This window comes from Tursiops truncatus, chromosome 3, assembly GCF_011762595.2.
Source record: "Tursiops truncatus isolate mTurTru1 chromosome 3, mTurTru1.mat.Y, whole genome shotgun sequence".
Lineage (NCBI taxonomy): Eukaryota > Metazoa > Chordata > Mammalia > Artiodactyla > Delphinidae > Tursiops > Tursiops truncatus.
In genome coordinates, this window is record NC_047036.1 from 62084005 (window position 1) to 62104993 (window position 20989).

The 20989-nt window shown below is 40.2% G+C and overlaps 1 protein-coding gene across 2 annotated transcripts in view; it reads right to left on the reverse strand.

Annotated features, from left to right (window-relative positions):
* Positions 1-20989, reverse strand: part of ARSB (arylsulfatase B) — a 187940-nt gene that overhangs the window by 3179 nt on the left and 163772 nt on the right. Inside the window, exons 7-9 of one of the 2 annotated variants that reach the window (XM_033852966.2) lie at positions 8456-8578; positions 6293-7678; positions 4803-5233 (exon numbers count right to left, since the gene is read on the reverse strand). The exons of the other annotated variant lie outside the window; for it this stretch is intronic. Coding sequence (XP_033708857.1) covers positions 7413-7678; positions 8456-8578 — 389 coding nt within the window. The 3' untranslated portion in view covers positions 4803-5233; positions 6293-7412. Of the gene's footprint in view, positions 1-4802; positions 5234-6292; positions 7679-8455; positions 8579-20989 lie in introns of those variants that run through there. 2 annotated transcript variants of the gene reach the window in all.

Consider the following 20989-nt stretch of genomic DNA (forward strand, 5'->3'; position numbering starts at 1 on the left):
CTCTATAATTAGCAAGATATGACATCCCTGATGAGCTACGTCACAGTACCAGATGAGGCCCACGTGGGCACCTAGGGGGTGTGAGAGGGCTGTGAGGCACAGCAGGAGAAATTTCTAGGCATTTGTGACACAGAGTCTCCTGGGAGGGTGGCTTTATAGTCCCTGGGACCACCGATTACAATCCTGGAAATGAAGGCTCAGGGAACTTCTTAACCCAAGAACTTCCAGGTTGCCTCTTTTTTCCTCCCCTCAGTGTTTATTTCTTCTAAACATTTCGTCTCTGTATGTCGCATCTCCTCCAACTTGTTTATTGACTTTCCTGGCTTCTTCCTGTGGTCGGATCCTCTGTGATTTTCCTGCTGTATTGCAGAGGATGTGTCTGTTGGTTTCTTCTTTGTGCTTATATGTTTACCTCATTTCGAATGCTTGCCTTGCTTTGGGGTCTCCAGGCACACGAGCAAGACAAGCTGTTGGGAGAAGAGTGCAGCTGTGATTCTTCCTGGAGGCCATGGCAGGCAAAGGGGACAGCAGCACATCAGCAAGCAGAGTTACCAGTCACGTGGAGCACCACCCAGCACCGCCTGGGCCCTGGGCACACGCTGAACGGGCGGCTGGCCCTCGGGGCGTTTCCTTGTCTCCAGGCCAGTGTTGCCAAAGTCACAGCCCTGGCACTGGTGACACTGAATCGTTTAGTGAAAAAGTTAACCGCTCTTCAATACTCTTTCCTTCCAGGTCAGGAACAGTTCCTAGAGCCAATGCAAGAGCAATTTATTTATCTATTGAGTATCTATTTTGCATATTTATTAAGAGTATTTATTGTGTGTATTTTTATGATTATCCAGGATATTAGTTTTCCCCTTACCACAGTGGTAAAAAAGGCATCTCAGGCTTCCCTGGTGGTGCAGTGGTTAAGAATCCTCCTGGCAATGCAGGGCACATGGGTTCGAGCCCTGGTCCGGGAAGATCCCACATGCCGCAGAGCAACTAAGCCCGTGCGCCACAACTACTGAGCCTGCTCTCTATAGCCGCGAGCCACAACTACTGAGCCCACGTGCCACAACTACTGAAGCTCCTGCGCCTAGAGCCCGTGCTCCGCAACAAGAGAAGCCACCGCAATGAGAAGTCTGAGCACCGCAACGAAGAGTAGCCCCCGCTCGCCACAGCTAGAGAAAGCCTGCCTGCAGCAACGAAGACCCAACCCGGCCAGAAAGAAAAAAAAAAAAAAGCATCTCTTTACAGTACTTATCCTAGTAAAGAATGTGAATTTAAGGAAAAGTACCACGTTAAGACTCGCAGCAGTGAAAGGGCCCATGTGAGCCATGGAGGTCTGGGTGGGGTCTCAAGGGGCCGTGTGGGCCGGCCTCCTGGCTCTGGTTGCCTGGGCACCTCGAGCCACTTCTTTTGCAGGGAAGGAGTATCTGCGGAACTCAGTGACAGAACACAAGCAGGTGCCCCTGGGAAGGGCCCTTCTCCTCCTTCTGGGTGTCGGGGGCCACATATTTCCATCGCCTGCATGCGTTAAACCCGAACCCTTTTGCTCGAGCCCTGACTTAAGGACCAGGGAAAACCAGATGCCCCCTTGTGAAGCCCCAACAATAATGTTTTCATACCAAACCCACTGCTTTCCTAACAGATCAGAGGCTCCTCTAATCAAATGTAAAAATAGTTTATATAGAAAGAACTCACTGCTCTCATGGCTGTAAAAAAACAAGAAGCAAAAATTAAGGGAAAAGGAATTCCCTTGCCGGGCGCTAAGGTGCATTGTTCCTGACTCTGAGCCCCCTCCACCTCGCCTCTGCCCTTTCTGGGACCTCCTCTTCCTGTCTGCTGTGTCTCCCATCTGTGCTCCCTGGTAGGTGAGCTTCCTGGGAGTGGGGCCTGATCCAGTGCGCCCATCCGGCCCTGCTGCCATCAGCTGCCCTTGTCCTAGCCTCCACAGCATGGACTTGAATGATCCCAGCTACAAAATCCTGGCACATGGGCAATCCGAGCTTTGATTCATTTATTGTAAATAAAAACACAATAAGTCCTGTTCACCCAGGAGGGGAGGAGAGTACGTGTTTACGTTTATCCCCTCTGCTCTTCTCTGCAAGACTCTGGTGTGAGTAAGGGGTTGGTTCCTACTTGCTAGTTTGATTGATGGAACACTGGCCCCCATTGTGCCCAGGTCCCCTGTTGAGACCCATGGAGAGGGAGGGAGGGAGGGGGAGAGGAGGGAGAGGAGAAGTTATGCCCCTTCAGGGTAACATTCCTGGGATCATCTATAATTCGTTAATGGGATTAAAATCAAGATTACCAAAAATGGCAACATTTTATTTATCTACCATCTTGAGTCTCCAATGAGACCTCAGCTGGGCACAATGGGATTTGAAAACCAATCTGGGAAGTGGGTCACTTCCTCTCTTAAAGGGGTATAAAAAAAGGTGAATGGTGGCTAACTCTGGGTGGGTGGCTTATTGATCGCTTAATTTTCTTTCATATGTGTTTTCTGTATTTTCTAAAATTCTTACAGCGATACATATTATCTCTATTATCAGAAAAATGATAGCGGTTATTAAATGAAATATCTTAAGCTCCATGACTGGTTACTTGAGTGAATTAGTTTGAGAATGAAATTGTCTCTCCAATTTCCTGATGGTCACAGAGCCCTGACGTCAGGCCCAGGACAGGGTGAGTCACTGCTCTCCTCCTTGGCTTTGTGCCATCTGGTGGGTGGCTCCCATGGCAATGGGGCAAAGGTGAAAGGGATGTGGCAGGTACCTCTATGTCAGTCAAACCTACCTGCTCTAGTGATCGGTAAGGGTGATGCCAGGGTGAGCAGGCTGGTCTTGGAATGGCCTGAAAATGAACCAATCTACACAAGCGATGACTATTCTCTACTTGGACAAAAAATAGATTTTAAGTTTAAGTGGTGACTGGGAAGGATAATCACTACTTCAATACATTTAGTATTGGCTGGATTATTCTTAAAAACTGTTGAGCTAGAAATAACTTGGTACCACAGAATCGAATCATAAGCCCTTTAGGGCCAGAGGCCATGCCCTCAGTCTTGTTTGTGTCATTTCCTGGTCTCTACACCCCTCCCCCAGCACCGATACATGGGTATGACTCCTTCAGGAAAACCTGGGTAACAAAATCTCAGTTTAGGAAATCTAAATCGATGTATTCAGGTTTTGTAAATACAGAAACCTAAATTTGTGTTTTCAAAAGGATTCACAGAAAGGTTTCTTCAAATAGATGTCCTTGCAGCATTTAAAATGTTTTGTTTACAAATGTTTGTGTGTTCCAGGTACATTTTTGTGACTTATAAGTATGTAGTGCTCTTTTTGTTCTAAGGGCAGGTGTTTTTTGTTTTAAAGTACTTTTTAATTAGGTACAACATATAAACCGTAAAGTGCATCAAGTATACCTCTCAGTGAGTTTTTACATATGGATACACCCATGTAAAGACCACTAGATCAAGATACAGAGCATTTTCTAAACCCCAAAATGTTTCAGCATGCCCCTCCCTAGTTAGTATCCTTTCCCCATAAGGAAAGCACCAAGTTGACTTCTATCACCAAATTAGACTTTTTTTTTAAGACTGAGCACGATCTCAGGATATTTTTAGCACACTATTACTTCTCACCATTGTATTAGAATTCAGTCAGTTGAGAGTCAATGAACCGACATTTATTGAACATCTACTATGTGCCAGGGATTGTTCTGGACCCTTGGGATATAAGAGAAGTTAGGGATTATCTACTTCAACCCATCACTTCATCAGGTAAAAAAACTGAGGCACAGAGCAGGTTAAATGATTTGTCCATGGTCATCGTACCAGTAAAGAGCAAAGCTGGATGCTTTTTCTACTCTTTCTCTTCAAATAGCAACATTTGATAAATGCATGTGGACTTGATTGTACAATCAATACCCCAGGAAGCTACATTTGTCCATTCTCCTCTGTTGTCTGTGGTGGTGCCAAATAGGTCCACAAGTCTAACACTTCCCTTAAAAGGTGGAGCCTAATTCTCCTCCTCTGTGTATGAGCTGGACTTAGTGACTCCTTTTTAAGAAAGTGAAAAAAGGTGGAAGGGACAGTGTATGATTCTGGAGACCAGGTCATAAAAGGTACTGCAGCTCCCTCTTTCTCTCTCTGGATTTCTGGCTCTGCTGGAAGTTTGCTGCCATGTGTGAGGAGAGCCCATGGAGAGGCCCACAGGACAAGGAACTGAGGCCTCCAGCCAAGAGCCTTGTGAGTGAGTCACCTTGGAATCGGGTTTTCTAACCCCAGTCAAGCCTTCAGATGACTGTAGACCTGGTCAACTGTTTGACTACAACCTCATGAGAGACCCTGAGCCAGAGCCACCCAGGTAAACCCCTCCTAAAGTCCTGACTCTCATGTAATGTGTGATGTACCAAATCTTCATTGCTTTAAGCTGCTAGATTTGGGGGTAATTTATTATATAGCAATAGAGAACTAATACACTCCCTTATTACTTTATATTTACTCCGACCCTCTCCTGACCTTCCTCCAATATCCTATTTTATAGTTTGTGTCTTTGGGGCAATGATGGACACATCTTTTTTAGCTCTGATATTTTTTGCTCTATTTATTTATTGAATAGCTTTCTTGAGTTATAATTCACATACCATAAATGGGTCAACACATTTTTGAAATTGTGCTTAAAAACTACACATTTTAACCATTTTAAAGTATACAATTCAGAGGCATTAAGTGCATTCATGATGTTGTGCGACCACCACCACTACCCAGTTCCAGAACTTTTTCATCTCCCAAATGGAAACCCCATACTCAGAGCTGACACATTTTCAAAGATAAATTTAATTTTTTTGTCCCCCAAATCTGGCACAATCAGGTAGTAAAAAGAAAAAAAAATTAAATAAAACTTCTTTAAAGGTAAACAAAATCAGAGAAAACACCATTAATACTTCTAATGACAGCATGTGAATCTGTTCACATTCTTGTACAGAATAAGAAAATTCAATGAGTACATTCTATTATGGATAACATAAAATCTCAACTAAAAGTTTTACCAAAAAATCAGTCTTGGGCTTCCCTGGTGGCGCAGTGGTTGGGAGTCCGCCTGCCGATGCAGGGGACACGGGTTCGTGCCCCGGTCCGGGAAGATCCCACATGCCGCGGAGCGGCTGGGCCCGTGAGCCATGGCCGCTGAGCCTGTGCGTCCGGAGCCTGTGCTCCGCAACGGGAGAGGCCACAACAGTGAGAGGCCTGCGTACCGCAAAAAAAAAAAAAAAAAAAAAAAAAAAAATCAGTCTTTAAAATTCCCTTTAGGTCCATCGAACATCCACATCGCTATGTACATCCACATTGTACATAGCGATCAAGAAACTCTAACTGGGAACAGCTGCTGGGACAGCAGGGGGAGCAAATAGGTATCATGTAGTGATGGCCTCCAGTCTTATAGTATTAATGGTACCTACAGCCTTGGGGTTAGAAGGCTCCGGAAGGAACCTCTGGGCTCAGTTAGTTCATAATATCCACCACAGGGTTGGGAGTGAGAGTTAGTAGCATTCTGGCCAGATGCATGCCAGCCCAGGAGTAGGGTACATGTTGGTAACAGGTGTCATTAATTCTAGCACCATTTCTTTCCAATCATTGTTATTTTAATACAAGTTAGTCGTAACCGGAGAATATTGCTACTGAATTGAAGGAATGGCTGTACCATGACCTATATCATATAGCTTGGTAGTTTTAGTTTCTAGTGTCCTCTGCAGAAGAGAACTGAGGATTATTGGCAGAAGAGTATCTTCAGTAGGCATATTTTTCTCCCCTCTCCCTCTGAGAGGACATTCCAACTTCACTATGGCGTGTCCTAGACTTCCCAGATATGCAGACTGTGCTCCTACCCCAGGAGGGCAGCTCGAGAACAGAAAAGCTACGGTTGGAAGATATTTATATTCAGCCCCGTATTCAGCTCATTGGATTCGCACCTTCCATGGTGTGAGACTTTCTCATTTACTCATTTGTTCATTCATTCATTTATTTTTTTTAAAGTGTATTGAGTGCCTTCTATGTACCAGGCATTGATCCAGGCATTGATGATAGGCAGTGAATGAAACAGTGGAGCTAATGTAAAAAAGAGTATAGTTTTTGGACATACTTCTCTGAGTTTGACACTCCTGAAGCTAATCTGGACTGGTCCACGTTAGTAGGACATTGGTGGGGCTAAGAAAGAGCTGGCAGGTCAAACTGTGCATCCTCCTTCCCCAACTTCAGAACCTCAATACAAGCAGTAAAACTGAGAGAATAAGAGAAATGTGGACGTACCTTCATCTGTGTTACCAAGGCTCGGTATCCCGGATGCCGGCCATTTCCTTTTTCAAATTGCCTACTTGCATCGTCTCAGGACAATATTATCCTTTTCCAAGGTTTCTCCTCACTGCTACCGAAGAGCAGTGCAACTGAATATATTATGAGACATAGCTACACTCATGAGAATAAACTAGAAAAAAAGCCACCAAGCAGATGACGGAGACCCAAGCACTGCCATGAGCATGCCCACAGAGCCAGACGCACCGCCCGTTCTGGGCGGGGCTCTAGCTTTAGTGTCAGGAGCAAAAGGAAGGCAGGCCTCAGCAGTGTTCCAAAAACCAGTGGCGCTCATAGTGGAGAAGCGAAGCACCCTTCCCAGGCATGGGACACGTGAGTCAGAAGAAAGGGTAGAAAAAGAACCACAAAGGAAGCAGGGTAGCAGGTAGTCCAGACAAGATGAGCAGTGGCTGGAAAAAACTGGGGAAAAAACAAATTTCCCTATTGTAAAAACCAAAACCAAGGAGTAGGCCTAGTGCCACACTGATCTTAATAATGAAACGAGCCTTATGCTCCATGACGGGATGAGTGACGAGGTGAGTGAAGAGATGCATGAGCGAGGGGTGAACCAAGCCAGCGTATTCACATGGGATGCCTAAACACGATGTCTCACAGACAGGGAGAACCCCTGGCCAACAGAACCATTAACAACTGTCTGACCCTTTCATTTGTTCCAAGAAATGTGAATCACTCCAATAAAACCCAGCTATGGCCAGAAGGAACTCTAACATCTGACTTGTGAGGCAAAAAGAACCAGCTGCTCCAGGTTCCAAGACTCAACAACTTCCTCTTTCAAATCGTGTTCCCCACTGTCCCACAGCTCAGGAAAGAGGGAATGAAGCCAGTCACCCTCTCCTCTAGACACACGCCCCAGTCAACAGCAGAAGTGTTCAGATTTTATCAGCATCTCAAATGTACTAGGGGTTGAAATTAGACACCTCAGTGTGGTTTAGGAGCAAGAGAAGGGCCAGGTGAACCCAGGTTGGGAGAACAATGAGACAAGGGTCACAAAGTAAAGGCCTGAAGTCCAACTCGCAACAGAAAGGCTTTCTAGCTGCCCCTTAGGTTGCCTGAAATCCTACATCCAAGGGCCCCAAGCCCCAGTGGCCTTGGGATCACAGCGGGGATCTTGTGCTGGGAAGTACACGGGCACCGAGTGTTTCTGGTAGAACTGCAGACGGGAAAGGAGCTGCTTGACGATATGAGGATATTCTCTTGACAGGTCATGCTTTTCCTGTGGGTCCTGATCAATGTCAAAGAGCCAGAAGGTCTTGGTCGGTGGGTCCAAGGAGGGTATCACGGAAACATTATATTGAGATGGCGGAGGAAACCAGTAACCACAGCCTGGCAAAGAAATACAACAGTTTATTGGAGGAGGAGTATTGTAGGCAGGTTCTAATTTCAAGGAAGGAGTCTGGGGGACAAGGCTGAGCTCTGTTGTGGGTATGGACACGTAAAAAAATCTGGCCCTTGATGCTATGTCTAGATCTGTCTCCGACTCTGACTTCTGGTGCTTTAACTAAACATGTCTCATGTGTGTGTGTCTGGGGGTGGTGGTGGTGGTAGTTATTTTTAGTTGTCACAGCGACTTGTCGGGGGGTGCTACTGCCCTTTAGTGGTCTGGGCCAGGGATACTAAAATATCTTAGAACGTATGGGACAGTCACAAACGATGAAGGATTGTCTTGCCGCAAACGCCAAGAATGCCCTCATTATAAACATTGCTTAATTGCATCACAATCTTAACCATCATACCACATACCATAAAAATATTTAAAAGATGTCACTTGTAGAGAATGTGCTCAGGGGAAGCAACCTCCTCCCCCCGCTATACCATTGGTTGAAGATGTAGCTTTCAGAGATGCTCTTTGCTAGCTAGAAGTGCTGTGCTTGACGGTCGTGCATATCGGAAACCCTTATTTTCCATGAAGCACTAGAGCTGCATTTCTTCCTTTCACCCTCCCCCCACCTCTACAGTTAATTCTTAATTTTTAAAAAATTTAGGACCAGATGACACTCCTTCCCCTCATTCAGCAGCCCCAGAGATCATGTTTTGCAAAAGACAGTTGCTCTTTGGTAAAGTTTTCCTAGCTGTTCTAGTGGGAAATGTTAAGCCTTCTACCTGGGTAGCCCGTGAGGAGTTTCCAGTTCCTGTGTCTGATGGCAGCATGGACAGATGTGTTGAAGCCTGAATATTCTGGAAGGGAAGAATCATACTTTGCCAGAACCATGCTGTTCCCAGGACCTGGTGAGAGGGTTTGGAAGAATCAGATCACTGTTACTGGAATGTGTCGTCATAAATCAACATTTTACATCCCTCTTGCAGAACAGTAGCTTTTATTCAACACTGGCGCGTAAATGTGGATCCTGCCACAGAAATGAATCTTCTATTAAATATAAACAGAAAGCTCCAGTTACATTAAACGTCAGTCATAAACCACCACTAATATAAAGGAAATCCCAAAGAGATTAGAACACTAATTCATCCTTAAAACCACTATGCTCTGCCTGCGTACCGTTGGCCACATGCAGAACTGTGTCCTGTGACAGCATGTGGGGTTGTTTCTTTGGTAGGTTTTGTTTGTGCTGTTAAATGATTGAGTTAAATCCATTCTCTGTGTATACTTGTACACCTATGCAGATAATATAATACATTATAAAATGCACATTTTAATGGAGTCTGTCTCAAGCTATGAGAGTTCAAGCATGCCATGATAAATCGTACATACATTTATTTTTTTAACCACACTTATGAAATCTAAAAGTAAGTGAGCAACGCTCAGTTAACTATTCAGATAAGATAATTCTAGTATATAAATTATTGGTTGGTATCATGGATTATATTAATTTATCATCTTGAGGTCTTATATTAATTGATCATCAGGTTTGGAGGGGCACAATTAATAGTGCCTGCTCCCTCTTCCCCTCTTGACTTTGGAACCAGTTGAGAGGTAGAGGCCAGAGAGATGGAGCTAAAAATATTGCTTTTGTTACTGACAAAGTTGATTGGAGAGAACATAACTTCAGATCTGTGTCAGAGAGGGCTTGCTAATAACTGGCGCTTGTGTGTTGACATATATCCTGGGGACAGGCTGTCTCCAAAATTAGACAAAAGGGTCTGAACTGAGCATGCTCAGTTCCTTCTTTCGGATAACTTCCTTCTGCACCTGCTTGTGGGGAGCAGCGAATAAGGTGAGAGAGACCTGAGTTCTACTCTAGTTGAAGACCCTGGTGGATCCCTGAAGGCAAGGTATGGAGGTCCCCACCTCACTCCTACCTGTGCATGTTTAAAAGCCGCAACTTAGGGCTTAATTGTTTAATATTTAGTCTGTTTTAAATCCACATTTATCTGTCAACTTTTCAAATATGGTCATAGCAATCACCTTGGGTGTACTTCCAAAGGCTGCCAGACTACCTGTCCAATGACTAATAGCTGTAGTGTGTGATGTGTCTGTAAAAGTTTCCTCACCACCATCTGTCCAGCATCACCATCATGTGATAAAGGACTTTGAGAGTGCCCTCCACCCCGCCGGAGCGGGACTTCTGTGCTGCACGCAGCTTAACGCGGGAAGCACTGGCAGCGGTGGAAAAGGCAGGGAGTTTCATTCATTTTTTCTTTTTTTTGCGGTACACGGGCCTCTCCCGCTGCAGAGCACAGGCTCAGGACGCGCAGGCTCAGCGGCCATGGCTCACGGGCCCAGCCGCTCCGCGGCATGTGGGATTTTCCCGGACCGGGGCACGAACCCGTGTCCCCTGCATCAGCAGGCGGACTCCCAACCACTGCGCCACCAGGGAAGCCCCGGGAGTTTCATTCTTTTGTCAATCTTGTGGAAATGACCCTGGAGAGGCATACTGCAGACTGAGCCAATAAACATTGGTGGTTTCAGACCTTCAGTCGTAACAATCAGTACCAACAAATCATCAGCACCAAAGAGGAAATCTTTTGGACTTCTTGTTTCTCTGTTTGCTTGTGGCTATTTTGGCTCCAATACAAACGGATGCTTCTAGCGATCGAGGTGTATGCGGACGTCTACCATAGGAAGTACGTTCTTAATATACAGACTGTGGTAGAACTGTGAGCCCTCATGATTTACTACTCACAAGTTTGTATATAAAGACCACATTTTGATAGCAAAGAATGTTAAATAAAACAAGTACGCTTTGTGAACATAAACAAAGGAAGGAAATTTAGCTGTCTCAGCTATACTTATATTTATATACATTTATTTTTAAAACAAACAGGAACATAAAATACCTAAACAATAAATAAGTCTAAGACTAAATGATGAAAGATGCTGTTATCTCAACTTAAGTTTTTTTCATTTTGAGTAATTAAACAAAGCGCAAAGCACAAAGAATAATATAACTAACACCCTGTGAGCTGTCACCCAGAATGAACAGATGTTAACATTTTGTCATATTTGCCTTTTTCTTTTTAAATAAGGGAAGTAGGACAATTAAGATGAAGTGACAGACTCCTTTTTCTCCATCCTCAATCCCAGTCCCTTCCCCCACTGCCCCAGAGGCTGCTGCTGTCACGACTTCAGTGCGTCCTTCAGCCATTTAAAAATACAGTAACACATATATGTGTCAAGGAATAATACACAGTAGTTTTATACTTTAGAAATGTACATGTATGTGTTATGTTATACATATTTTGCAGCTTGCTTTTTCATCCACTACTGTGTTTTTAAAGCTCAGTGATTATGTATGTATATATATATATATATATATTCTTTTTAACTATTTAGTATTTCACTACATAAGAATACCACATTTTATTTATGCATTCCCCTTTTAATGGAAATTTAGGTTACTTTACTTATTTATTTATTTTTGCTATTACAGTTGACCCTTGAACAACAAGGGTTTTTTTTTTTTAAATGATCCTATTTTATTTTTATTTATTTATTTTTAATATCTTTATTGGAGTATAATTGCTTTACAATGTTGTGTTAGTTTCTGTTGTATAACAAAGTGAATCAGCTATATGTATACATATATCTCAATATCTCCTTCCTCTTGTGTCTCGCTCCCACCCTCCCTATCCCACCCCTCTAGGTGGTCAAAAAGCACGGAGCTGGTCTCCCTGTGCTATGCGGCTGCTTCCCACTAGCTATCTATTTTACATTTGGCAGTATATGTAAGTCCATGCCACTCTCTCACTTCATCCCAGCTTACCCTGAACCCTCCCCAGGTCCTCAAGTCCATTCTCTATGTCTGCGTCTTTATTCCTGCCCCTAGGTTCTTCAGAACCATTTTTTTTTTTTTTTTTTTAGATTCCATATATATGTGTTAGCATACGGTATTTGCTTTTCTCTTTCTGACTTACTTCACTCTGTATGACAGACTCTAGGTCCATCCACCTCACTACAAATAACTCAATTTCGTTTCTTTTTATGGCTGAGTAATATTCCATTGTATATATGTGCCACATCTTCTTTATCCATTCATCTGTCAATGGACACTTAGGTTGCTTCCATGTCCTGGCTATTGTAAATAGACCTGCAATGAACATTGTGGTACATGATTCTTTTTTGAATTATGGTTTTCTCAGGGTATATGCCCAGTAGTGGGTTGTATGGTAGTTCTATTTTTAGTTTTTTAAGGAACCTCCATACTGTTCTCCACAGTGGCTGTATCAATTTACATTCCCACCAACAGTGCAAGAGGGTTCCCTTTCCTCCACACCCTCTCCAGCATTTATTGTTTGTAGATTTTTTGATGATGGCCATTCTGACTGGTGTGAGGTGATACCTCATTGTGGTTTTGACTTGCATTTCTCTAATGATTAGCGATGTTGAGCAACCTTTCATGTGTTTGTTGGCAATCTGTATATCTTCTTTGAAGAAATGTCCGTTTAGGTCTTCTGATCATTTTTGGATTGGGTTGTTTGTTTTTTTGATATTGACCTGCATGGGCTGCTTGTATATTTTGGAGATAAATCTTTTATCAGTTGCTTTGTTTGCAAATATTTTCTCCCATTCTGAGGGTTGTCTTTTCGTCTTATTTATGGTTTCCTTTGCTGGGCAAAAGCTTTTAAATTTCATTAGGTCCCATTTGTTTATTTTTGTTTTATTTCCATTTCTCTAGTAGGTGGGTCAAAAAGGATCTTGCTATGATTTATGTCATAGAGTGTTCTGCCTATGTTTTCCTCTAAGAGTTTGAAAGTGTCTGGCCTTACATTTAGGTTTTTAATCCATTTTGAGTTTATTTTTGTGTATGGTGTTAGGGAATGTTCTAATTTCATTCTTTTACATGTAGCTGTCCAGTTTTCTCAGCACCACTAATTGAAGAGGCTGTCTTTTCTCCACTGTATATTCTTGCCTCCTTTATCAAAGAGAAGGTGACCATATGTGTGTGGGTTTATCTCTGGGCTTTCTATCCTGTTCCATTGATCTATATTTCTGGTTTTGTGCCAGTTCCATACTGTCTTGACTACTGTAGCTTTGTAGTATAGTCTGAAGTCAGGGAGCCTGATTCCTCCAGCTCCATTTTTCTTTCTCAAGATTGCTTTGGCTATTTGGGGTCTTTTGTGTTTCCATACAAATTGTAAAATTTTTGAACAACACGAGTTTGAAATGCATGGGTCCACTTGTACATGGATTGTTTTCAAGAGTAAATACTACAGGATCCGAGGTTGCTTGAAACCATGGATGTGGAACTGTGGATACGGAGAAACTATGGGTACAGAGCATTGACCATAAGTTATACGCGGATTTCCAACTGCACAACTGCACAGAGGGCTGCCGCCCCTAACTCCCACATTGTTCAAGGGTCAACTGCATAAGCCATCCTACAGTGAACATTGGTCTTCAAGAGTCATCTCATCATTGTTGGCCTTTTGTATTTTCAATATACATTTTAGGATCAGCTTGTCAATTTCCCAGACAAGCTGCTGGGATATTGATTATAAAGATACTGACTTCAGGGATCAGTTTGGGGGTATTGATGCCTTAAAACATTGAGACTTACAGCTCACGGGTATGGTGGATCCTAACATTTATTTAGGTTTTAAAATTTTTCTCTTAATAACATTTTATGATTTTCTGTGTAGAGGTCTTACACATCCTTTGTTAACACCCAGCTGGTTGATGTCTTTTGATACTAATATAAATACTAAGATATATTTCACATTCTGAATGTTTGTTGCTAGTATGTAAAAATACAATTGACTTTTTCACATACTGACCTTGTATCCAGTGACTTTGCCAAATTCATTTGTTAATTCTAATCCTTTGTTTATAGATTCTTGGGATTTTCTACACATATCGTGTCATCCGCAAATAACATTTGTTTCCTCCCTGTATTATCTTTACATCTTTTAATTTCCTTTTCTTACCTTATGACACTGAACAAAATCTCCAGTATAATTTTTTTTATATCTGAAGCACTTTACCGCACACCAGAAACGAACACAACACTGCAAATCAACCACACTTCAGTTAAAAAAAAAAAAAAAAAAAGATCTATGGCAAAGTAAAATAGGTGGTAAAATCCAGTATAATTTTGAGTAAAAGTAGTGATAGTGCAAATTTCTGTCTCATTCCTGATTTCAGAGGAAAAGCTTTTAATAGTTCACTGTTAAGTATGATGTCAATATAAAATTTTTGTAGATACACTTTATCAGATTAAAGAAGATCCTTTCTATTCCCAATTTACTAAGAATTTGTATTTTATCATAAGTGATTGTTAAATGTTATCATATGCTTTTTCTGCATAAAATGAGAATATTATATAATTATTCTTTTCTATCCTTTAATGTAATGAATTACATTTATTGATTTTTAAATGCTAAACCAACATTGCATTTATGGGATAAACTGCTTTTAGTCATGATGTTTGTCCTTTTTATATATTGCTGGATTCACATTTTATGACTGATTATATTTGCCAGCAAATATTCACATTTTGTTTAAGATTTTTGCACCTATGCTCAACACAGAAATTGCTCTAAAATTTTTCTTGTAATGTTCCTATCATGTTATTGAATCAAGGTTATATAAGTTTTATAAAAGGAATTGGGAAGTGTTCCCTGAAGAGTTTGTGTAAAATGAATGTTACTCCCTAAATATTTTGAGGAGTTCATTTGTGAAGTTATCTGGGCCTAGAGTTTTCTTTGGGGGAAGGTTTTAAATTATTGTTTTTTAACAGATATAGGGTCATTCAGATCTTCTATTTCTCCTTTTGTCAGTTTTGATAAATCGTATTTTATTGGGAATTTGTCTAGTTCATATAAACTTTTGGTTTTTAAATTCTCTTTCTAATGCCTGTAGCATCTGTAGTAATACCATCTTTTCATTCCTGATACTAGCAATTTCTCCTTTTCACTTTTTTCCCATGATAAATTTTGCTAAAGGTTAATTGATTTTATTAGTTTTTTCAAACAACCTGTTTTTGAGCTTTAGAGCCTCACTGTAGTATGTTTTTCTATTTCATTAATCTCATCTCTTATCATTATCCTTTTCTTCCCTCTATTTTCTTTGGGCTTAATTTGCTGTTTCTTTTATAACTTCTTGAATAATTGATTTTCAGCATGTTTTTCATTTCTGATATATACATTTAATACTATACATTTTTATCCAAGCACCAATTTTTTTATCATGCAAGTTTTAAATATGCATCTTCATTATTCAGATCAACATATTCTCTAATTTCCATTGTGATTTTCTTTTTGACTCATGGTTTATTTGAAAATATTGCCTAATGCTCAAACATTTAAGAATTTCCTAGTTATCCTTTTGTTATTAATTTCCAGTTTAATTCCATTATGGTTAGAAAATATATTTCTTGAGTTTTAAAAATAAACTTTTAAGTTTAGAATCATTTTAGATGTACAGTATATGATTTAAATCCTTTGAAGAGTGTTGATATTTGCTTCATGGCCCAGCACATGGTCAATTGTGTACTATTCCATTCTTACTTGAAAAAACATGTATTCTCAAGTTGTTGGGTGCAATATCATAGTTTATTAACTATGCTGTTCAAATCTTTTATATCTGTACTGAATTTTTGGTTTCTTTGCTTGTTCTATCAGTTACTGACAGTTATGCTGAAAATCTTTCACAATAATTTAGAATTTGTTCATTTCTCCTTTTAGTTCTGTCATTTTTTGCTTCACACATTTTGAGACTATATTATTAAATGCTTACAAATTTAGAAGCAAAATTCTGGTTGATCACCCCCCCCCCTTTTAAAAATATATTTATTTATTTACTTATTTATTTGGCTGCACTGGGTCTTAGTTGTGGCACACGGGATCTTTGTTGCTGCGTGCAGGATCTTCCTTGTGGCATGCGGGATCTTTAGTTGCAGCATGCAGGCTCTTAGCTGTGGCATGAGGGATCTAGTTCCCTGACCAGGGATTGAACCCAGACGCCCTGCATTGGGAGCATGGAGCCTTAACTGCTGGACCACCAGGGAAGTCCCTGATTGTTCTTTTTATAATTTTGAAAAATTCTTCTTTATCTCTAATAATGTTTTCTCTCTTTAAGTCTACTTTGATGTATAGATACTGCAGTATTAGCCGTCATTGTTGTTGTTAGTCTTTGAATAGTATATCTTTTTCCATCTATCTTCTCAGTGTTAGGCTCATATGCAATACAAAGAAGTATAAAAGAGGGTATGGTAGGCAGGATAATGACCACTAAAGATGCCCATAGCCAAATACACCGGGAACCTGTGAATACGTCACCATACTTGGCAAAAGAAACTTTGCAGATAGGATTAAGTGTAAGAACCTTGAGATATGGAAATCATCCCAGATTATATGGATGGGCCCATTCTAATCACATGAGTCCATAAAAGCAGGGACTATTTTCTGACTATAGTCAGAGGGAATTTTGGCCAGAAGAAGAGTGAGAGAGATTGCTCAAAGGCAACATTGCTGATTTTGAAGATGGAAAAGGGGGCTATACGCTAAGGAATGTGGACAGCCACCAGAAGTTGGAAAAAGCAAGGAAATGGATTTTATACTAGAGCCTCCAGAGGGGAACACAGCCTTGCTGATACATTGATCTTAGCCTTGTGAGACCTGTGTTGGACTTTTGACCTACAGAACTGAAAGATAATACATCTTTTAAGCCACGTAAGTTAGTGGTAATTTGTTACAGCAGCAATAGAAAACTAACACACAGGGGCTCTATTATTTGTAATCTTACAAATTAATTAGGAGGAAAGGAGATTATACATGAAATGGTTAAATAACAGCATGATACAGAATATGATTAAAACTAAACAGTAAATATTATAAAAAGGTCATGGTAGGAAGAAGCTGATGAAGGCTGAAGCACAGAGAAAAGATTGAGGAAGGAAGTGAGACTTTAGGTAAAGACTTGTAAGGTGCATCCCTTTGTTATCTACCACTCCTCCCCGTTTCTAGTGTAAAACAATATATAGGGTATGGCCTAAGTCGGATTCATCTCTATAACCCCAAAGCTTAGCCCAGTGCCTTGGCACATCAATGATAATTGCTCAAAAATGCTTTACTGAATCAACAAACGACTAAAAATTGGATAAACTGGAGGTAGAAAAGGGAAGTTTAGATTGAAGAATGAGAAAAGCAGTCCCAATGATTAATGCATTTGAAGCACAGTGATGTAACTGCTGTTGGAAGTTTGGGTGAGACAGTTGGAAGATGGGGTGAAACAACGTCAAGGCACTAAATACGAGGTTGAGAAATTGCGCTTTCCCACTTCATCAGTAGGAAGAGACAAGAGGAATTTAAATATGTTTTTTAAAGATTGAACTATTTTTTCTAACAGATTTATAAAGATACAATTCACATATGATACAATTCACTGCTTTAGAGTATAAAATTAAATGGTTTTTAGCATATTCATAGAGTTGTGCAATCATCACCACAATAAACTTTAGAACATTTTCTTAAAAGAAACCCTATACCATTAACAGTTATTCCCCATTTCATTCCACACCCTCCAGCCCTAGGCAACTGCTAATCTACTTTCTGTTTCTTTGGATTTACCTATTCTGGACCTTTCTTATAAATGAAATCATATAATATGTAGCTTCTTTCACTCAGCATGTTTTCAAGTTTCATCCATGTTGCAACATGTCTCAGTACTTCACTCCTTTTAATGGCTAATATTTCATTGCATAAATAGGCAGCATTTTATTTATCTAGTCAGTGGTTGATGGGCATTTGGTATGTTTTCACTTCTTGGTTATTATGAATAATGCTATGAACACTGATGTACGTGTTTTTGTATGGACCCATGTTTTCATTTCTCTTGGATACAGACCAAGGAGTGGAGCTGCTGGGTCATATGGTAACTCTATGTTTAATCTTTAGAGGAACTGCAGACTGTTCCAAAGTGACTGAACCATGTTAGATCTCACCAGCAGAGTATTAGGGTGCCAATTTTTCCATATACTTGTCAACACTTATTATTGCCTGTCTTTTGATTATAGCCTATTGGGTGTTAAGTGATATCTCATTATGGTTTGGATTTGCATCTCCCTGATGACTAATGAAGCTGAGCATCTTTTCATGTGTTTATTGGCCATCTTATATCCTCTTTGGGGAAATGTATATTCACATTCTTTGCCCATTTTAATCTAGGTTATTTGTCTTTTTATTATTTAGTTGTAAGGGTTCTTTATATATTTCAGATACAAGTCCCTTATCAGATGCAAATATCTTCTCCCATTTTGTGGATTGTCTTTTCACTTTCTTGACAGTGTCCTTTGAAACACGAAAGTTTTATTGCACTGCTTACGCTTTGGTGTCATATCTGAGAAACCACTGCTTCACCCAAGGTCATGAATATTTACATCTATGTTCTCTTTTAAGAGTCTGTAGTTTTAGCACTTATGTTTAGATCTTTGATTCATTTTGAATTATATTTATATGTGGTGAGAGGTAGGGGTTCAACTTCATTCTTTTGCATGTGGATATCCAGTTGTCCCAGCACCATTTGTTGAAGAGACAATTCTTAGCCTATTTAATTCTCTTGACATTCTTGTTGAAAATCAGTTGACCATAAATGTAAGAGTTTATTTCTGGACTCTCAGTTCTATTCCACTGATCTATATGTCTACATTCTTAAGCCAGTACCTTGATTACTGTAATTTGCGTAGTAAGTTTTGAAATCAGAAAGTATGAGTCCTTCAATGTTTTGTTTGTTTGTTTTCTCCAAGATGACTTTGGTTATTCTGAGTTCCTTGAATTTTCTTATGAATTTGAGGATCAGTTTATCAATATCTGCAAAGAGCCAGCTGGGATTTTGTTAGGAAGTGTATTAAACCCATAAATCAATTTGGGGAGTACTGCCATCTTAATGGCATTAAGTCTTCTGGTCCATGAACATGGGATATCTTTCCATTTATTTAGGCCTTCTTTAGGTTCTTTGAACAGTGTTTTATAGTTTTCAGAATACAGCTTTTGTACTTCTTTTCTTAAATTTATTCCTAAGTATTTTATTCTTTTCAATGCTATTGCAAATGGGACTATTTTCTTAATTTCATGTTTCATGTTCATTGCACAGAAATACAGCTAATTGTTGTACATTGATCTCTTACTGTGCAACCTTGTGGAACTTGTTTATTAGTTCTAATAGTTTTTTAGTTGACTCCTTGGGATTTTTTATATACAAGCTCATGTCATCTACAAATATGGGTAGTATTACCTCTTCCATGTCAATTTGGATATCTTTTATTTCTTTTTCTTACCTAATTGCCCTGTTAGAATCTCTAATATAATGCTGAAACAAATAATGAAAACAGACATCCTTGTCTTATTCCTGATCTTAGGGTAAAGCATTCAGTCTTTCCCCATTCAGTATGATGCTAGCTGTATGTTTTTTGTAGATGCCCTTTATCAAATTGAGTAAGTCCCCTTTTATTCTTAGTTTGAGTGTTTTTATCCAGAAAAAGTATGACATTTTGCCAAAAGCTTTTTCTGCATCTATTGTGATTACTAAATATTTTTTGTCCTTTATTCTACTGATATGGTGCATTACATTAATTGATTTTAGGTGTTAAACTAACCTTACATTCCTGGGATAAACTCACTTGGTCATAGTGTATAATCCTCTTTTTTTTTTTTTTTTTTTTTTTTGCAGTACGCGGGCCTCTCACTGCTGTGGCCTCTCCCGTTGCGGAGCACAGGCTCTGGACGCACAGGCTCAGCGGCCATGGCTCACGGGCCCAGCTGCTCCGCGGCATGTGGGATCTTCCCAGACCGGGGCACGAACCCGTGTCCCCTGCATCGGCAGGCGGACTCTCAACCACTGCGTCACGAGGGAAGCCCCAATCCTCTTTATATAAATTCCATTTGCTAGTATTTTGTTGAGAATTTTTTGTATCTATATACATAAGAGAATTTGTGTTTAGAATTATTAAATTTGTGTTTTCACTATTAAATTGACAGTGTATTAGATACACTGTTGAGAAAAAGGACAGGAAGCAGAGATTTCTTAGAATGTTAATGACTTTCAGAATTTTACTGACATAGTTGGACTAGATCCAGATTTAGAAAATATTTATTAACAACTATGTGATAAGAGAGCATTGTGTTCTTAAATTCTATGACATGAAGTGATGAGCAAAGACACATCTAAGGGAAGTTTTGAAGATAAAACCTAAGATTTCTGGTGACTAAAGGTTATAAAAGATAAAATTCCAAGGTTTCAAGTTTGGTGATTGAGAGAATATTGTTGATATTGGCAGAATAGCGATGTTAGGGCAGGAAATAGTGGTGATTATATGACCCTGGAGTTAGGCATGCTGACTGTGAAGAATTAATATGAACTCAAGAGAGAGAGATCCACTACCCATGGAGCTAAAACACTGGACTCTATAGGAGAGACTGATTCAAGCACCATCCCCAATACAGTGATCATGGAACCCTGGAAATGGATTAGCTGTCTGCAGAGTGAAGCAAGAGGAAAGCAGAAGCTCAGAGACAGAGACTAGTGCCAAAGGAAAACTGTCAGCAAAGGAGAAGAAAATAACATGAGGGAGAAAACCGGTTCAAAAGGACATCACAGAAGTCAAGAGAGCAGAAGGTTTCGGACTGTGATTCAAAAGTACCAAATATTCCATCCATCATCTTGATGGATGAGAAAAGGGCATAGAATTTGTTAACCTCTGGGCAGAAACGAGGGAGTTCAGACAGAAGCATAAACAAACGCATCTTTCTCTCTTCCTTCCGAGCTGAAAGCCACCTCTGAGATAGATAATAAAGCTTTCCGGTCAGACAGATATACTCAGTTATAAGATGGATTAGTCACGTGTATTGATTTTGGATGTAAAGAGGAGATCAGCAGAAAAATTTAGGGCAGATGAAGAAAATCATTATCTTACATAATATATAGTAAACTTATAGAGCTCCTTATCTGAGCAAACTCTGGAAATCTAAAGGAGTTCAAGTTTCCAGAATGAGGTGGACCATCAGTTTTAGTGGAGAACTGTGTTTTCCAGAGCCAGAAGGGCTTCCAGACACACCTTGGGAGTTGCCTTTAGATGGGATGGTGGGTTAATGTGTGAGGATCCGGGGTCCCATCTCCATTTCAATCAGCGCAGTTTAACCCTTAAGGAAGAATCTGTAATATATATTCGCTAAGTATATTGCACTTCTCTACACTTCTGATAAAAGGGTCTGTGGCTGAGATAATTTGAGGGAGACTAATTGGGA